The 18,913-nt window shown below is 45.4% G+C and overlaps 1 protein-coding gene across 1 annotated transcript in view; it reads right to left on the reverse strand.

Annotated features, from left to right (window-relative positions):
* Positions 1-18,913, reverse strand: part of LOC135548234 (membrane-associated phosphatidylinositol transfer protein 2-like) — a 55,565-nt gene that overhangs the window by 26,633 nt on the left and 10,019 nt on the right. Inside the window, exons 2-8 of the mRNA XM_064977607.1 lie at positions 14,972-15,186; positions 11,747-11,865; positions 10,736-10,969; positions 8,356-8,697; positions 7,774-7,869; positions 5,903-6,013; positions 5,601-5,665 (exon numbers count right to left, since the gene is read on the reverse strand). Coding sequence (XP_064833679.1) covers positions 5,601-5,665; positions 5,903-6,013; positions 7,774-7,869; positions 8,356-8,697; positions 10,736-10,969; positions 11,747-11,865; positions 14,972-15,186 — 1,182 coding nt within the window. The remainder of the gene's footprint in view (positions 1-5,600; positions 5,666-5,902; positions 6,014-7,773; positions 7,870-8,355; positions 8,698-10,735; positions 10,970-11,746; positions 11,866-14,971; positions 15,187-18,913) is intronic.

Genomic DNA, 18,913 nt, shown 5'->3' on the forward strand with positions numbered 1-18,913 from the left:
CACAGTTACCAGCCCTTTCAAGCTTAACATCCTTATCATTTATCGCCCTCCAGGTTCCCTCGGAGAGTTCATCAATGAGCTTGATGCCTTGATAAGCTCCTTTCCTGAGGACGGCTCACCTCTCACAGTCCTGGGCGACTTTAACCTCCCCACGTCTACCTTTGACTCATTCCTCTCTGCCTCCTTCTTTCCACTCCTCTCCTCTTTTGACCTCACCCTCTCACCTTCCCCCCCTACTCACAAGGCAGGCAATACGCTCAACCTCATCTTTACTAGATGCTGTTCTTCCACTAACCCTCCAAGTCTCCGACCACTACCTTGTATCCTTTTCCCTCTCGCTCTCATCCAACACTTCCCACACTGCCCCTACTCGGATGGTATCGCGCCGTCCCAACCTTCGCTCTCTCTCCCCCGCTACACTCTCCTCTTCCATCCTATCATCTCTTCCCACTGCTCATACCTTCTCCAACCTATCTCCTGATTCTGCCTCCTCAACCCTCCTCTCTTCCCTTTCTGCATCCTTTGACTCTCTATGTCCCCTATCCTCCAGGCCGGCTCGGTCCTCCCCTCCCGCTCCGTGGCTCGATGACTCATTGCGAGCTCACAGAACAGAGCTCCGGGCAGCCGAGCGGAAATGGAGGAAAACTCGCCTCCCTGCGGACCTGGCATCCTTTCACTCCCTCCTCTCTACATTTTCCTCCTCTGTCTCTGCTGCTAAAGCCACTTTTTACCACTCTAAATTCCAAGCATCTGCCTCTAACCCTAGGAAGCTCTTTGCCACCTTCTCCTCCCTCCTGAATCCTCCCCCCCCTCCTCCCTCTCTGCAGATGACTTCGTCAACCATTTTGAAAAGAAGGTCGACGACATCCGATCCTCGTTGCTAAGTCAAACGACACCACTGGTTCTGCTCACACTGCCCTACCCTGTGCTCTGACCTCTTTCTCCCCTCTCTCTCCAGATGAAATCTCGCTTCTTGTGACGGCCGGCCGCCCAACAACCTGCCCGCTCGACCCTATCCCCTCCTCTCTTCTCCAGACCATTTCCGGAGACCTTCTCCCTTACCTCACCTCGCTCATCAACTCATCCCTGACCGCTGGCTACGTCCCTTCCGTCTTCAAGAGAGCGAGAGTTGCACCCCTTCTGAAAAAACCTACACTCGATCCCTCCGATGTCAACAACTACAGACCAGTATCCCTTCTTTCTTTCTCTCCAAAACTCTTGAACGTGCCGTCCTTGGCCAGCTCTCCCGCTATCTCTCTCAGAATGACCTTCTTGATCCAAATCAGTCAGGTTTCAAGACTAGTCATTCAACTGAGACTGCTCTTCTCTGTATCACGGAGGCGCTCCGCACTGCTAAAGCTAACTCTCTCTCCTCTGCTCTCATCCTTCTAGACCTATCGGCTGCCTTCGATACTGTGAACCATCAGATCCTCCTCTCCACCCTCTCCGAGTTGGGCATCTCCGCGCGGCCCACGCTTGGATTGCGTCCTACCTGACAGGTCGCTCCTACCAGGTGGCGTGGCGAGAATCTGTCTCCTCGCCACGCGCTCTCACCACTGGTGTCCCCCAGGGCTCTGTTCTAGGCCCTCTCCTATTCTCGCTATACACCAAGTCACTTGGCTCTGTCATAACCTCACATGGTCTCTCCTATCATTGCTATGCAGACGACACACAATTAATCTTCTCCTTTCCCCCTTCTGATGACCAGGTGGCGAATCGCATCTCTGCATGTCTGGCAGACATATCAGTGTGGATGACGGATCACCACCTCAAGCTGAACCTCGGCAAGACGGAGCTGCTCTTCCTCCCGGGAAGGACTGCCCGTTCCATGATCTCGCCATCACGGTTGACAACTCCATTGTGTCCTCCTCCCAGAGCGCTAAGAACCTTGGCGTGATCCTGGACAACACCCTGTCGTTCTCAACCAACATCATGGCGGTGGCCCGTTCCTGTAGGTTCATGCTCTACAACATCCGCAGAGTACGACCCTGCCTCACACAGGAAGCGGCGCAGGTCCTAATCCAGGCACTTGTCATCTCCCGTCTGGATTACTGCAACTCGCTGTTGGCTGGGCTCCCTGCCTGTGCCATTAAACCCCTACAACTCATCCAGAACGCCGCAGCCCGTCTGGTGTTCAACCTTCCCAAGTTCTCTCACGTCACCCCGCTCCTCCGCTCTCTCCACTGGCTTCCAGTTGAAGCTCGCATCCGCTACAAGACCATGGTGCTTGCCTACGGAGCTGTGAGGGGAACGGCACGCAGTACCTCCAGGCTCTGATCAGGCCCTACACCCAAGCAAGGGCACTGCGTTCATCCACCTCTGGCCTGCTCGCCTCCCTACCACTGAGGAAGTACAGTTCCCGCTCAGCCCAGTCAAAACTGTTCGCTGCTCTGGCCCCCCAATGGTGGAACAAACTCCCTCACGACGCCAGGACAGCGGAGTCAATCACCACCTTCCGGAGACACCTGAAACCCCACCTCTTCAAGGAATACCTAGGATAGGATAAGTAATCCTTCTCACCCCCCCCCTTGATGATTTAGATGCACTATTGTAAAGTGGCTGTTCCACTGGATGTCAGAAGGTGAATTCACCAATTTGTAAGTCGCTCTGGATAAGAGCGTCTGCTAAATGACTTAAATGTAAAATGTAAATGTGCTTCAACATAGTACTGAGTAAATGGTCTGTGTACTTATGTGTATTTATGTAAATGTGATATTTCCATTTATTAATTTTAATACATTTCTAAACATTTCTAAAAGCCTGTTTTCGTTTTGTCATTATGGGGTATTGTGTGTAGAATGATGAGAGAAAAAACGATTTAATCGATTTTAGAATAAAATTGTAACGTAATAAAATGTGGAAAAAGTCAAGGGGTCTGAACACTTTCCAAATGCACTGTACCCGTTTTGTGCTCCTGTAGGAAGCAATCAGCTGGGGCGGCAGGTGGCCTAGTGGTTAGAGTGTTGGTCCAGTAACCGAAAGGTTGCAAGATTGAATCCCTGAGCTGACAAGGTAAAAATCTGTCATTCTGCCCCTGAACAAGGCAGTTAACCCACTGTTCCTAGGCTATCATTGTAAATAAGAATGTGTTCTTAACTGACTTGCCTAGTTAAATAAATGTTACTAAAAAAAGCACTCCCATATTGCTCACTACAAATTATATAAACTCAGCAAAAAAAGAAACATCCCCTTTTCAGGACCTTGTCTTTCAAATCAAATCAAATCAAATGTTATTTGTCACATACACATGGTTAGCAGATGTTAATGCGAGTGTAGCGAAATGCTTGTGCTTCTAGTTCCGACAATGCAGTAATAACCAACAAGTAATCTAACTAACAATTCCTAAACTACTGTCTTATACACAGTGTAAGGGGATAAAGAATATGTACATAAGGATATATGAATGAGTGATGGTACAGAGCAGCAAGGCAAGATACAGTAGATGGTATCGAGTACAGTATATACATATGAGATGAGTATGTAAACAAAGTGGCATAGTTAAAGTGGCTAGTGATACATGTATTACATAAGGATGCAGTCGATGATATAGAGTACAGTATATACGTATGCATATGAGATGAATAATGTAGGGTAAGTAACATTATATAAGGTAGCATTGTTTAAAGTGGCTAGTGATATATTTACATCATTTCCCATCAGTTCCCATTAAAGTGGCTGGAGTTGAGTCAGTGTCAGTGTGTTGGCAGCAGCCACTCAATGTTAGTGGTGGCTGTTTAACAGTCTGCCACAGTAAAGGGAAAGGTTGATAGTTTTAAAAAACTGGGAAAACTCTACAAAGTTAAGTGAAGTTCAATCTTGGGCTTGTCTCTGTTGGCTGATATTTCTTCTGCGCCCTGCACACCAGTCTCTGGGCTACTGAGCACCCGCACACGGGCGCAGGTTAGAGGGAACATTGGCCTACAGTATGATCTGAGTGACCTAACACAACACCCTACACGAACAAAAATATCCAGTTGTTTTTCCGGTAACTTACTGGCAGCCATTTACCTGCAATTTTCTGTATAAAAAGTACAGAATGTTACTGTAATTTCCAAAGAAACTTTGGTTTAACAGTTGACAATAACTTACAAGTAACTGGATTCCAGTAAGTTACCATAAACACAACAGGATTTGTTTTACCTTGTACTACTGGGAACCTACTCACACCACAGGGCATTGGAGTTCTAAAGGCTACCTCTGAACCTCAGAGGTTAAAGGTCAGACTTACAGCTGGTCGTCTGTGGGACCTGACAGTGGAACGACGTCTCCGTTTACTAGAGACGTGACGCTGGACACAGAGTGGATAACACACTGAGATGATGTGTGTGCCTGTTTGTGTATGTGTGTGTGTGTCTGTGTGTGTGCGTGTGTGCCTGTGTGTGTGCCTGTGTGTATTTGTGTGTGTCTGTGTGTATTTGTGTGTGCCTTTGTGTCTGTGTGTATTTGTGTGTGTCTGTGTGTACTTGTGTGTGCCTGTGTGTCTGTGTGTATTTGTGTGTGTCTGTGTGTACTTGTGTGTGTGCCTGTGTGGTGTCTACGTGTCTGTATCAGAGAGACGTGCCGCTGAACACAAAGCGCAACAACAAACATTCATTTAATATGTGTGTGTGTGATCCCAGAGACACTGTGACGTTCTCTCTCCCCCTGGGATCAGCTTCAGACAACTTTACCAAGTCAACTGTTCCAGTACCAAAGACGTACAGTTCAACTGCAAACATTGCTGTTCATGTATTGTTATGAAATGTTGTTAAGAACTTGTGATTCTATAGTAAGTAATCCTCTGTGAGAATCTCATGTCGTTGTTTACCAGGTCTGTGAGAACCTCACAATGATGTTTACTCTTGTCTGTGATGGATTCTGGGTACTAACTCTTAAACGAGTGCAGGGAAAGCGATCACATGTGGCAGGCATTGATAAAGGGAGAGAGCCATGGATTAGTGATGAAGGGGGTCGAGGTCAGGTCAGGTCACGTTAAGGGAGAAGAAAAAGTGTATTGCCCGTATCAAGTATTTTCCTGCCTAGCAATTAGCGAGGAGGAGACTCCACCCAAAGTGGGGTACATTTACCACCATTATTGTAACCATGTCTTTGTCGATTCAGCTGTTCGATCCTTTGGGAAGAATAAACTTGGTTTAAGCTTTCACAGTGTCCGTTGAGTTCTTACTCTAATAATTAGAATCTAACATCTGTGAGAACCTCATGTCGTTGTTTACCAGGTCTGTGAGAACCTCATGTCGTTGTTTACCAGTTCTGTGAGAACCTCATGTCGTTGTTTACCAGGTCTGTGAGAACCTCATGTCGTTGTTTACCAGGTCTGTGAGAACCTCATGTCATTGTTTACCAGGTCTGTGAGAACCTCATGTCGTTGTTTACCTGGTCTGTGAGAACCTCATGTCGTTGTTTACCAGGTCTATGAGAACCTCATGTCGTTGTTTACCAGGTCTGTGAGAACCTCATGTCATTGTTTACCAGGTCTGTGAGAACCTCATGTCGTTGTTTACCTGGTCTGTGAGAACCTCATGTCGTTGTTTACCAGGTCTGTGAGAACCTCATGAATACTCTCATACAGTCTTCATACTGTAGCTACAGTGGAAGCATACCTCAATCAGTCGTTCCTCACTACTGGTTACTATATAGTCTTCACCCGACTCCTGATACAGGCTCTCTGTAAATACACATACACACACAGACAGACAGACACACACACACAGACAGACAGACACACACAGACAGACAGACACACACACACAGACAGACACGAAGACAAACACATGTGAAAACACACACACACACAATTAACTTTTATTAAACAAATTAACTTCCTGAAGGACGAGATTGGATATGAAGATCTGAAATATAAATGAGGAACGGAACGTGTGTGTGCGTGTGTGTGTGCTCCTACCCTGGCCTTCGTCTGTCTCTGTAGTCTCTATCTTGTCCATCAGGTCGTTGGAACTCCACTTGTTCATCTCCTTGGCATGTAATGACATCTCCTCATCTCCAGAGAAGTCCTCTGAAGAGACAGACACAGCATAACATCAGCATAACATTAGTATAACATCGCTATAAAATTAGTATTACGTCAGCATACCATCAGTATAACATCAGCACAACATCAGTATAACATCAGTATAACATCAGCACAACATCAGTATAACATCAGTATAACATCAGCACAACATCAGTATAACATCAGTATAACATCAGCATACCATCAGTATAACATCAGTATAACATCAGTATATCGTCTACATCATCAGTATAACATCAGCACAACATCAGTATAACATCAGTATATCGTCTACATCATCAGTATAACATCAGCACAACATCAGCATAACATCAGTATATCATCTACATCATCAGTATAACATCGGCACAACATCAGTATAACATCAGTATAACATCAGTATAACATCAGTATAACATCAATATAATATCAGAACATCATCAGTATAACATCAGCTTAACATCAGCATAACATCAGCATAACATCAGTATAACATCAGCATAACATCAGTATAACATCAGCTTAACATCAGTATAACATCAGCATAACATCAGTATAACATCAGCACAACATCAGTATAACATCAGCACAACATCAGTATAACATTAGCTTAACATCAGCATAACATCAGCATAACATCAGTATAACATCAGCTTAACATCAGTATAACATCAGTATAACATCAATATAATATCAGAACATCATCAGTATAACATCAGCTTAACATCAGCATAACATCAGCATACCATCAGTATAACATCAGCACAACATCAGTATAACATCACTATAAAATCAGTATTACGTCAGCATACCATCCGCATAACATCAGCACAACATCAGTATAACATCAGCACAACATCAGTATAACATTGCATTAACATCAGTATAACATCAGTATAACATCAGTATTACGTCAGCATACCATCAGTATAACATCAGCATAACATCAGCACAACATCAGTATAACATCAGCACAACATCAGTATAACATTGCATTAACATCAGTATAACATCAGCTTAACATCAGCATAACATCAGCATAACATCAGTATAACATCAGCATAACATCAGTATAACATCAGCATAACATCAATATAACATCAGTATAACATCAGCATAACATCAGCACAACATCAGTATAACATCAGCATAACATCAATATAACATCAGTATAACATCAGCATAACATCAGCACAACATCAGTATATCATCAGTATAACATCAGTATATCATCAGTATAACATCAGCATAACATCAGTATAACATCAGCTTAACATCAGCATAACATCAGCATAACATCAGTATAACATCAGCATAACATCAGTATAACATCAGCTTAACATCAGTATAACATCAGCACAACATCAGTATAACATCAGCATAACATCAGTATAACATCAGCATAACATCAGTATAACATCAGCATAACAGCAGCACAACATCAGTATAACATCAGTATAATTAACATCAGCACAACATCAGTATAACATCAGCATAACAGCAGTTGAACATTAGCATAACATCAGTTCAACATCAGTTCAACATTAGCATATCAGCATAACATCAGTATAACATCAGTAACTATTGTAGTTGTAATAACAGTAATATAACAACATTTAATCACATGGAATAACATTTAATAATGGAATAACATATTGTTGTCAGACAAATCTTCTGATGAGATAGATATAACATCAGTATGAGCTGATAGTAGTTACTGTAGCCACTGTAATAACTGTTTGTAATAACATGTAATAGCATACCGGGAGCATCGAAGAACTCGTCGTCAGTGCTGTCCTCTGAGTCACGAGCGATACTCTGCATCCGCCACTCTGAGATGTTCTGGTTCACAGGACTTCCTGTGTGTGTGTGAGGGGGGGAGCGAGAGAGGACTAATCTTTGTATCTGTGCCATTATAGATTAAAGTGTCTGTGACAGCATGGGCAGCACCATTGAGGAAATCTCTATTTTGAAGTAGTCAATTATCTTCTTCATGATTAGCTGATCCCTCCTGATGACCTGGTTGGACATGACTCCAACAGGGTCACCAGGAGGGATCATCCGAAGAAGTTGGTAGTCCCACCCAGTTGATTACATTAAAATGGTGGAAGCCCTCAATGTCGCTGCCCATGCTAACACAGCCTTTTGGCCACTAGAGGCCTCTATCATTCTCTATGGTGAGGGCACTATTCTCTCATGTTTGTTGGGTCAAGTGAAACTCCTGCTAGGGAAACGTCTTGTAGAGTAGCAGTGATGTTTATAAGCTCCACCTTGTCCACTTAAAAAGTGACTCGGGTCTAGGGGTTGATTTGAGATTTGTAAAGTTAAAGGCTTTTCCCACTCACCTCCTCTCTTCGAGGATCTATTAGACGACCTGGACGAAGTTGACCACTGCTTGGTGAGCTCTCCACGCGTATGTAACGCATCTCCCAGCCCTGCCCCTCCTCCCTCCACCTCGCCCCCGTCCCGCAGGGCCCCCTCCAAGTCCTGGTCAGGTGTGACGGGGGTCCTGTTGGACTCTGTTACCCCCTCCTCGATGTCACTGAGGCTGTACTGGGCCATCTTCGTGGCCAGGGCTAGCTGGGTCTCCAGCTCCAACTGTCTGATGTCCTCTATGGTCAGACCGTACCATTCATCCTGCCAGCACCACGCCTGCCGGTGGGCACGCACCATCACCTTACGCAGGCCTGGGGAGAGGAGAAGACAGGTTAGTATCATAACGAACTAATTAACTAACTAGCTAACTAACTAACTAATCATCCATCACCTTACACAGGCCTGCAGAGAGGAGAGGACAGGTTAGTATCATAACGAACTAATTAACTAACTAGCTAACTAACTAACTAAATAATCATCCATCACCTTACACAGGCCTGCAGGGAGGAGAGGACAAGTTAGTATCATAACTAACTAATTAATTAACAAACTAACTAACTAACTAATCATCCATCACCTTACACAGGCCTGGGGGCAGGAGAGGACAAGTTAGTATCATAACTAACTAACTAACTAACTAATTAACTAACTAATCATCCATCACCTTACACAGGCCTGAGGGAGGAGAGGACAAGTTAGTTATGATACTAACTAACTAACTAACTAACTAACTAACTAACTAACTAACTAACTAACTAATTAACTAACTAATCATCCATCACCTTACACAGGCCTGGGGGGAGGAGAGGACAAGTTAGTATCATAACTAACTAACTAACTAACTAACTAACTAATTAACTAACTAATCATCCATCACCTTACACAGGCCTGGGGGGAGGAGAGGACAAGTTAGTATCATAACTAACTAACTAACTAGCTAATTAACTAACTAATCATCCATCACCTTACACAGGCCTAGGACAAGTTAGTATCATAACTAACTAACTAACTAATTAACTAACTAATCATCCATCACCTTACACAGGCCTGGGGGGAGGAGAGGACAAGTTAGTATCATAACTAACTAACTAACTAACTAACTAATTAACTAACTAATCATCCATCACCTTACACAGGCCTGGGGGGAGGAGAGGACAAGTTAGTATCATAACTAACTAACTAACTAGCTAATTAACTAACTAATCATCCATCACCTTACACAGGCCTGGGGGGAGGAGAGGACAAGTTAGTATCATAACTAACTAACTAACTAATTAACTAACTAATCATCCATCACCTTACACAGGCCTGGGGGGAGGAGAGGACAAGTTAGTATCATAACTAACTAACTAACTAGCTAATTAACTAACTAATCATCCATCACCTTACACAGGCCTGGGGGGAGGAGAGGACAAGTTAGTATCATAACTAACTAACTAACTAATTAACTAACTAATCATCCATCACCTTACACAGGCCTGGGGGGAGGAGAGGACAAGTTAGTATCATAACTAACTAACTAACTAACTAACTAATTAACTAACTAATCATCCATCACCTTACACAGGCCTGGGGGGAGGGGAGGACAAGTTAGTATCATAACTAACTAACTAACTAGCTAATTAACTAACTAATCATCCATCACCTTACACAGGCCTGGGGGGAGGAGAGGACAAGTTAGTATCATAACTAACTAACTAATTAACTAACTAATCATCCATCACCTTACACAGGCCTGGGGGGAGGAGAGGACAAGTTAGTATCATAACTAACTAACTAATTAACTAACTAATCATCCATCACCTTACACAGGCCTGGGGGGAGGAGGGGAAAGGGAAGGGCAGGACATTAATAACATTATCACAGACATTTCTCTCAATTCCAAACAATTCAATGATTCACCTCTCTCTTTCTCTCAGTACCCATCAATCATGCATCATTAGAAATACACTAATGAACCTGTCAATCCTAATGTACTGATCAAGCACCATGCAGGAACAACACACAGATCAGTCACACACTCAATACAGTACACACACACACACACACACACACACACACACACACACACACACACACACACACACACACACACACACACACACACACACACACACACACACACACACACACACACACACACACACACACACAACATGTACTTCTACTAAGTCAACAGTGATCAGTCAGGCTTGAAATCTCACACCAGCAGCAGAGCGTAAGGAGATGGAAAGTTAGCCAGGTGTCTCCAGCAATAATCAACTAACTCTAAATGGGCTACTGTACAGGAAAACACACACACGCACGCACGCACACGCACGCACGCACACACACACACACAGTACCTACCAACATCGTGTATGAAGCGTTCTATCTTGGACTGCATGCCCCAGTATCTGAACTCCACCTTGCAGAGCTTGTAGGCACACATGACCGGGTTCTGGGTGGGGTTCTGGTTGATCATTTCGATCCAGTCGTCAGTCAGTGGTCCTCGCTGGGTTTTCACCGATACATACAGCTTAGGGTCCTCCTCAACCAGGTACTCATGGGGCGCAATGTAATCCTTCACAATATCAATGGGGTCTGGGGGATGAACACACAATCACACTGTCAGTACAGGGCACAGACCACAATGAGCCATGTAGTGAATTCTGGATGGTTACTTTTTGGAGTGAATGGGTTTGGAGGGAACCAGAATAGAACTAAAAAAAGCATAGACCTTTAAAACCATGGCTAGGAGCCACTAGAGGTCCCTGCTGTATACAGCTGGCTAGGTGCCACTAGAGGTCCCTGCTGTATACAGCTGGCTAGGTGCCACTAGAGGTCCCTGCTGTATACAGCTGGCTAGGAGCCACTAGAGGTCCCTGCTGTATACAGCTGGCTAGGAGCCACTAGAGGTCCCTGCTGTATACAGCTGGCTAGAAGCCACTAGAGGTCCCTGCTGTATACAGCTGGCTAGAAGCCGCTAGAGCCACTAGACGTGGCTTTGAAGCCACTAGAGGTCCTAGCTGTATACAGCTGGCTAGGAGCCACTAGAGGTGGCTTAGAAGCCACTAGAAGTCCCTGCTGTATACAGCTGCCCAGTCTGTGAGTGTGTCACTGTGTGTGTGTGTGTGTGTGTGTGTGTGTGTGTGTGTGTGTGTGTGTGTGTGTGTGTGTGTGTGTGTGTGTGTGTGTGTGTGTGTGTGTGTGTGTGTGTGTGTGTGTGTGTGTGTGTGAAACAGTGAATCACTGACTGCTCTCCGAAATCCATGAAGCCAAGACAGACAGACTGAGAACAGTATGCTTGAGAAGGTGAGGTGTGTGTGTGTGTGTGTGTTTGTTTGTGTGTTTGTGTGTGTGTGTGTGTGTGTACCATACCTACAGTCCTCGCTCTTTTGTCTGCAGATGACAGATTGAAGCACTCTTGGGTCCCTGTGTCAGGTTTATAATACGTCTCAATGTCTATGGAGAACTTCTCTACGAATGGACAGGTATACCTGGAAAGACAGAGAGAGAGAGAGAGGGAGAGCGGGAGTGAGGGAGAGCGGGAGAGAAGGAGAGAGAGAGAGGGAGAGCAGGAGAGAGGGAGAGAGGGAGAGCGGGAGAGCGGGAGAGAGGGAGAGTGGGAGAGAGGGAGAGCGGGAGAGAGGGAGAGCGGGAGAGAGGGAGAGAGGGAGAGCGGGAGAGAGGGAGAGCGGGAGAGAGGGAGAGTAAGCAAAGTAGTAAGAGGGGAGAAGGAGGTTGGGGGGTTAGGAGCATGTCTCTTTCACATCTTGTCCTTGTGTAGGGGTGTGAGGTAGGTGTGTAGGGTAGGGATGTGGGGTAGGCGTGTGGGTTAAGGGTGTAAGGTAGGGGTGTAAGGTAGGGGTGTGGAGTAGGGTTGTAGGGCAGGGATGTGGTGTAGGGGTGTAGGGTAGGGGTGTAAGGTAGAGGTGGAGGGTAGGGGCGCAAGGTAGGGGAGCAGGGTAGGGGTGTAAGGTAAGGGTGTGGGGTAGGGGTGCAAGGTAAGGGTGCAGGATAGGGGTGTAGGTTAGTGCTGTAGGGTAGGGGTGTAGGTTAGGGGTGTAGGTTAGGGCTGTAGGGTCGGGGTATAAGGTTGGGGTGTAAGGTAGGAGTGTAGGGTAGGGGTGTAGGGTAGGGCTGTAGGGTAGGGGAGTAGGATAGGGATGCACAACTCCCGGCGTCAGGGCCACAAAGTGATATGTGTATTGATGTAAGGGTGTGTTGATGTAAGGGTATACTGATGTAAGGGTGTACTGATGATAAGGGTGTACTGATGATAAGGGTGTGTTGATGTAAGAGTGTGTTGATGTAAGGGTGTGTTGATGTAAGGGCTGATGTATAAGGTTAGGGTGTACTGATGATAAGGGTGTACTGATGATAAGGGTGTACTGATGATAAGGGTATAAGGTTGATGTAAGGTGTGTTGATGTAGGGTAGGGTGTAGGTTGATGTAGGTTAGGGCTGTACTGATAAGGTTGGGGTGTACTGATGTAGGTTAGGGGGTGTACTGATGTTAGGGCTGTACTGATGATGGGGTGTACTGATGAGGGTAGGGGTGTAGGGTAGGGATGAGGTTAGGGGTGTGTTGATGTAGGGTCGGGGTATAAGGTTGTGTTGATGTAGGGTAGGGGTGTAGGGTTGATGTAGGGTAGGGGTGTACTGATAGGGATGCACAGGGTGTACTGATGTATTGATGGGTGTACTGATGTAAGGGTGTACTGATGTAAGGGTGTACTGATGTAAGGGTGTACTGATGTAAGGGTGTACTGATGATAAGGGTGTACTGATGATAAGGGTGTACTGATGATAAGGGTGTGTTGATGTAAGAGTGTGTTGATGTAAGGGTGTGTTGATGTAAGGGTGTGTTGATGTAAGAGTGTGTTGATGTAAGGGTGTGTTGATGTAAGGGTGTGTTGATGTAAGGGTATACTGATGTAAGGGTGTATTGATGTACAGGTGTGTTGATGTAAGGGTGTGTTCACTGATATAAGGGTGTACTGATGTAAGGGTGTACTGATGATAAGGGTGTACTGATGTAAGGGTGTACTGATGTAAGGGTGTACTGATGATAAGGGTGTACTGATGTAAGGGTGTACTGATGTAAGGGTGTACTGATGATAAGGGTGTGTTGATGTAAGAGTGTGTTGATGTAAGGGTGTGTTGATGTAATGGTGTACTGATGTAAGGGTGTGTTGATTTAAGGGTGTGTTGATGTAAGGGTGTGTTGATGTAATGGTGTACTGATGTAAGGGTGTGTTGATTTAAGGGTGTGTTGATGTAAGGGTGTGTTGATTTAAGGGTGTGTTGATGTTAGGGTGTGTTGATGTAAGGGTGTACTGATGTAAGGGTGTACTGATGTTTGGGTGTACTGATGTAAGGGTGTACTGATGTTTGGGTGTACTGATGTAAGGGTGTGTTGATGTAAGGGTGTACTGATGTAAGGGTGTGTTGATGTAAGGGTGTGTTGATGTAAGGGTGTATTGATGTACAGGTGTGTTGATGTAAGGGTGTGTTCACTGATATAAGGGTGTACTGATGTAAGGGTGTACTGATGTTTGGGTGTACTGATGTAAGGGTGTGTTGATGTAAGGGTGTGTTGATGTTAGGGTGTGTTGATGTAAAGGTGTGTTGATGTAAGGGTTTATTGATGTTAGAGTGTACTGATGTAAGGGTGTGTTGATGTAAGGGTGTGTTGATGTTAGGGTGTACTGATGTAAGGGTTTATTGATGTTAGAGTGTACTGATGTAAGGGTGTGTTGATGTAAGGGTGTGTTGATGTTAGGGTGTACTGATGTAAGGGTTTATTGATGTTAGAGTGTACTGATGTAAGGGTGTGTTGATGTAAGGGTGTGTTGATGTTAGGGTGTGTTGATGTAAGAGTGTGTTGATTTAAGGGTGTGTTGATGTAAGGGTGTGTTGATGTAAAGGTGTGTTGATGTAAAGGTGTATTGATGTAAGAGTGTGTTGATTTAAGGGTGTGTTGATGTAAGGGTGTGTTGATGTAAGGGTGTGTTGATGTTAGGGCGTGTTGATGTAAGGGTGTGCTGATGAAAGGCTGTATTGATGTAAGGGTGTACTGATGTAAGGGTTTATTGATGTTAGAGTGTACTGATGTAAGGGTGTATTGATGTAAGGGTGTATTGATGTAAAGGTGTGTTGATGTAAAGGTGTGCTGATGTAAAGGTGTATTGATGTTAGGGTGTACTGATGTAAAGGTGTGTTGATGTAAAGGTGTATTGATGTAAAGGTGTGTTGATGTAAAGGTGTGTTGATGTAAAGGTGTATTGATGTAAAGGTGTGTTGATGTAAAGGTGTATTGATGTAAGGGTGTGTTGATGTAAAGGTGTATTGATGTAAGGGAGTATTGATGTAAGGATGTGTTGATGTAAAGGTGTATTGATGTAAGGGTGTGTTGATGTAAGGGTGTGTTGATGTAAGGGTGTATTGACGTAAGGGTGTGTTGATGTAAAGGTGTATTGATGTTAGGGTGTACTGATGTAAAGGTGTGTTGATGTAAAGATGTATTGATGTCAGGGTGTGTTGATGCAAGGGTGTGTGTTGATGCATACTGTATTACTATGTGGGTGTCTTCCCTCTCACCGTGTGCGTGTGTATGGGTAGGCGTTCCAGGACTCCTCCTCCACGCGTAGAGCAGCCTGAGGCAGGATGGAGCAGAACCATGAGGGGATGTGTTTCCCGATGTGGTACACCTTGTGTGTGTACTGACCCGACCCGCCTGGACCATCCTCATACGGCTTGTTCTCTAGGATCTCCACCCCACTACCCTCACCACAACTCTCCTCTCGGCTCTTCTTCTGCAAGAGGAGGGGAGAGAGGAAGAAGGGGGAGAGTCAGGGCCTGCTTTTCAGCTGAACAGTTTGCAGCGTACACATATGCACAAACACACACATGCACACATGCACGCACAAACACACACACTAACACACACAGACATACAAACAGTTAGGGTTCGAGACTTTAGCCTCAGCTCAAAGTTTAACGTAGTATAATCACAAAGGTGACCAAAGTGCTCAGTTAGGAGAACAATTTAAAAAAATTCCCCTCTACCAAATATTCCTCTCTTCGAATGTATACCTCCCTCCCTCCCTCCCTCCCTCCCTCCCTCCCTCCCTCCCTCCCTCCCTCCCTCCCTCCCTCCCTCCCTCCCTCCCTCCCTCCCTCCCTCCCTCCCTCCTCCTCTTCCACTCGCTAAGCAGTCCTGGCATTCTGGTGATGTATTACCTTTTATCTTTTCCCATAGATAAGGAGGAGGAGAGAGGGAGGGAGAAAGAGAGAAAGGAGGAGAGAGGGATGGTGGAAGTCCTAGTCTACTGCTGCAGTGTACTGACTGCTACTGCAGTAATCAATAGGCTGCACATTGATTATCATGCACCATTCTCTTCCACTACCTACTAGCACTGGTACATGTCTCAGCTGCTACCAGGCCACGCATGTGTGTGTGTGTGTGTGTGTGTGTGTGTGTGTGTGTGTGTGTGTGTGTGTGTGTGTGTGTGTGTGTGTGTGTGTGTGTGTGTGTGTGTGTGTGTGTGTGTGTGTGTGTGTGTGTGCGTGCGTTCGTGTGTGAGTGCGTGCGTGCGTGTGCGTGTGGGTATGTGTGTGTGTAAGTAGATTTTAACACCGTTCCTCTCATTCCCTATGGCACTCATATCCAAAGCGACTTACAGTGCATTCATCTTAAGATAGCTAGGTGAGACAACCACATATCACGGTCATAAGTACATTTATTTTTTCCTCAATTAAAGTCAAAATAAAATAAAATAAAATGTATTTGTCACATCCACATGGTTAGCAAATGTTAATGCGAGTGTAGCGAAATGCTTGTGCTTCTAGTTCCGACCATGCAGTAATATCTAACAAGTAATATAACCTAACAATTCCACAACAACTATCTTATACACACAAGTGTAAAGGAATGAATATGAATATGTACATAAAAATATATAAATGAGTGATGGCCGAACGGCATAGGCAAGATCTATGGTATAGAGTACAGTATATACATATGAGATGAGTAATGTAGGGTATGAAAACATTATATAAAGTGGCATTAATTTAAAGTGGCTAGTGATACATTACATCAAGATGGCAGATGCAGCAGATGGTATAGAGTACAGTATATACATATGAGATGAGTAATGTAGGGTATGTAAACATTATATATAAAGTGGCTAGTGATAAGTTGATTACATAAATGTTTCCATTATTAAAGTGGCTGGAGTTGAGTCAGTATGTTGGCAGCAGCCACTCAATGTTAATGTCAATGTTTAACAGTCTGATGGCCATGAGATAGAAGCTGTTTTTCAGTCTCTCGATCCCCGCTTTGATGCACCTGTACTGACCTCGCCTTCTGGATGATAGCGGGGTGAACAGGCAGTGGCTCGGGTGGTTGTTGTCCTTGATTATCTTTTTGGCCTTCCTGTGACATCGGGTGGTGTAGGTGTCCTGGAGGGCAGGTAGTTGGCACCCGGTGATGCGTTGTGCAGACCTCACTACGCTCTGGAGAGTCTTCCGGTTATGGGCGGAGCAGTTGCCGTACCAGGCGGTGATACAGCCCGACAGGATGCTCTCGATTGTGCATCTGTAAAAGTTTGTGAGTGTTTTTGGTGACAAGCTGAATTTCTTCAGCCTCCTGAGGTTGAAGAGGTGCTGCTGCGCCTTCTTCACCACGCTGTCTGTGTGGGTGGACCATTTCAGTTTGTCTGTGATGTGTACGCCGAGGAACTTAAAACTCTCCACCCTCTCCACTACTGTCCCGTCGATGTGGATAGGGGGCTGCTCCCTCTGCTGTTTCCTGAAGTCCACGATCATCTCCTTTGTTTTGTTGACATTGAGTGTGAGGTTATTTTCCTGACACCACACGTCGAGGGCCCTCACCTCCTCGCTGTAGTTGTTGGTAATTAAGCCTACCACTGTAGTGTCGTCTGCAAACTTGATGATAGAGATGGAGGCGTGCATCGCCACGCAGTTGTGGGTGAACAGGGAGTACAGGAGAGGGCTGAGAACGCACCCTTGTGTGGACCCAGTGTTGAGGATCAGCGGGGTGGAGATGTTGTTACCTACCCTCACCACCTGGGGGCGCCCCGTCAGGAAGTCCAGGACCCAGTTGCACAGGGCGGGGTCAAGACCCAGGGTCTCGAGTTTAATGACGAGTTTGGAGGGTACTATGGTGTTAAATGCTGAGCTGTAATCGATGAACAGCATTCTTACATAGGTATTCCTCTTGTCCAGATGGGATAGGGCAGTGTGCAATGTGATGACGATTGCGTCATCTGTGGACCTATTGGGGCGGTAAGCAAATTGGAGTGGGTCTAGGGTGTCAGGTAAGGTGGAGGTGATATGGTCCTTGACTAGTCTCTCAAAGCACTTCATGATGATGGAAGTGAGTGCTACAGGGCGGTAGTCATTTAGCTCAGTTACCTTTGATTTCTTGGGAACAGGAACAATGGTGGCCCTCTTGAAGCATGTGGGGACAGCAGACGGGGATAAGGATTGATTGAATATGTCTGTAAACACACCAGCCAACTGGTCTGCGCATGCTCCGAGGACGCGGTCGGGGATGCCGTCTGGGCCTGCAGCCTTGCGAGGGTAAACACGTTTAAATGTTTTACTCACGTTGGCTATAGTGAAGGAGAGTCTGCAGGTTTTGGTAGCGGGCCGTGTCAGTGACACTGTATTGTCCACAAAGCGAGCAAAAAAGTTGTTTAGTCTGTCTGGGAGCAAGACATCGTGGTCCGCGACGGGGCTGGTTTTTCTTTTGTAGTCTGAGATTGACTGTAGACCCTGCCACATGTCTGAGCCGTTGAATTGCGACTCCACTTTGTCTCTGTACTGACGCTTAGCTTGTTTGATTGCCTTGCGGAGGGAATAGCTACACTGTTTGTATTCGGTCATGTTTCCGGTCTCCTTGCACTGATTAAAAGCAGTGGTTCGCACGTTCAGTTTTGCCCGAATGCTGCCATCAATCCACGGTTTCTGGTTGGGGAATGTTTTAATAGACGCTGTGGGTACAACATCACCGATGCACTTGTTATTAAACTCGCACACCGAATCAGCGTATTCATCAATGTTATTGTTCGCTGCAATGCGGAACATATCCCAGTCCACGTGATCGAAGCAATCTTGAAGCGTGGAATCCGATTGGTCTGACCAGCATTGAACAGACCTGAGCGCGGGAGCTTCCTGTTTTAGTTTCTGTCTATAGACAGGGAGCAACAAAATGGAGTAGTGGTCAACTTTTCCTAAGGGAGGGCGGGGGAGGGCCTTATATGCATCACGGAGGTTAGAATAACAGTGGTCTAGGGTTTTGCCAGCCCTGGTAGCACAATCGATATGCTCATAGAATTTGGGGAGCCTTGTTTTCAGATTAGCCTTGTTAAAATCCCCGGCTACAATAAATGCAGCCTCAGAATATGTGGTTTCCAGTTTACATAGAGTCCAATGAAGTTCTTTCAGGGCCGTCGATGTGTCTGCTTGGGGGGGAATATACACGACTGCGATTATGATCGAAGATAATTATCTTGG

Source organism: Oncorhynchus masou, chromosome 11, assembly GCF_036934945.1.
Source record: "Oncorhynchus masou masou isolate Uvic2021 chromosome 11, UVic_Omas_1.1, whole genome shotgun sequence".
NCBI classification, from domain to species: Eukaryota; Metazoa; Chordata; class Actinopteri; order Salmoniformes; family Salmonidae; genus Oncorhynchus; species Oncorhynchus masou.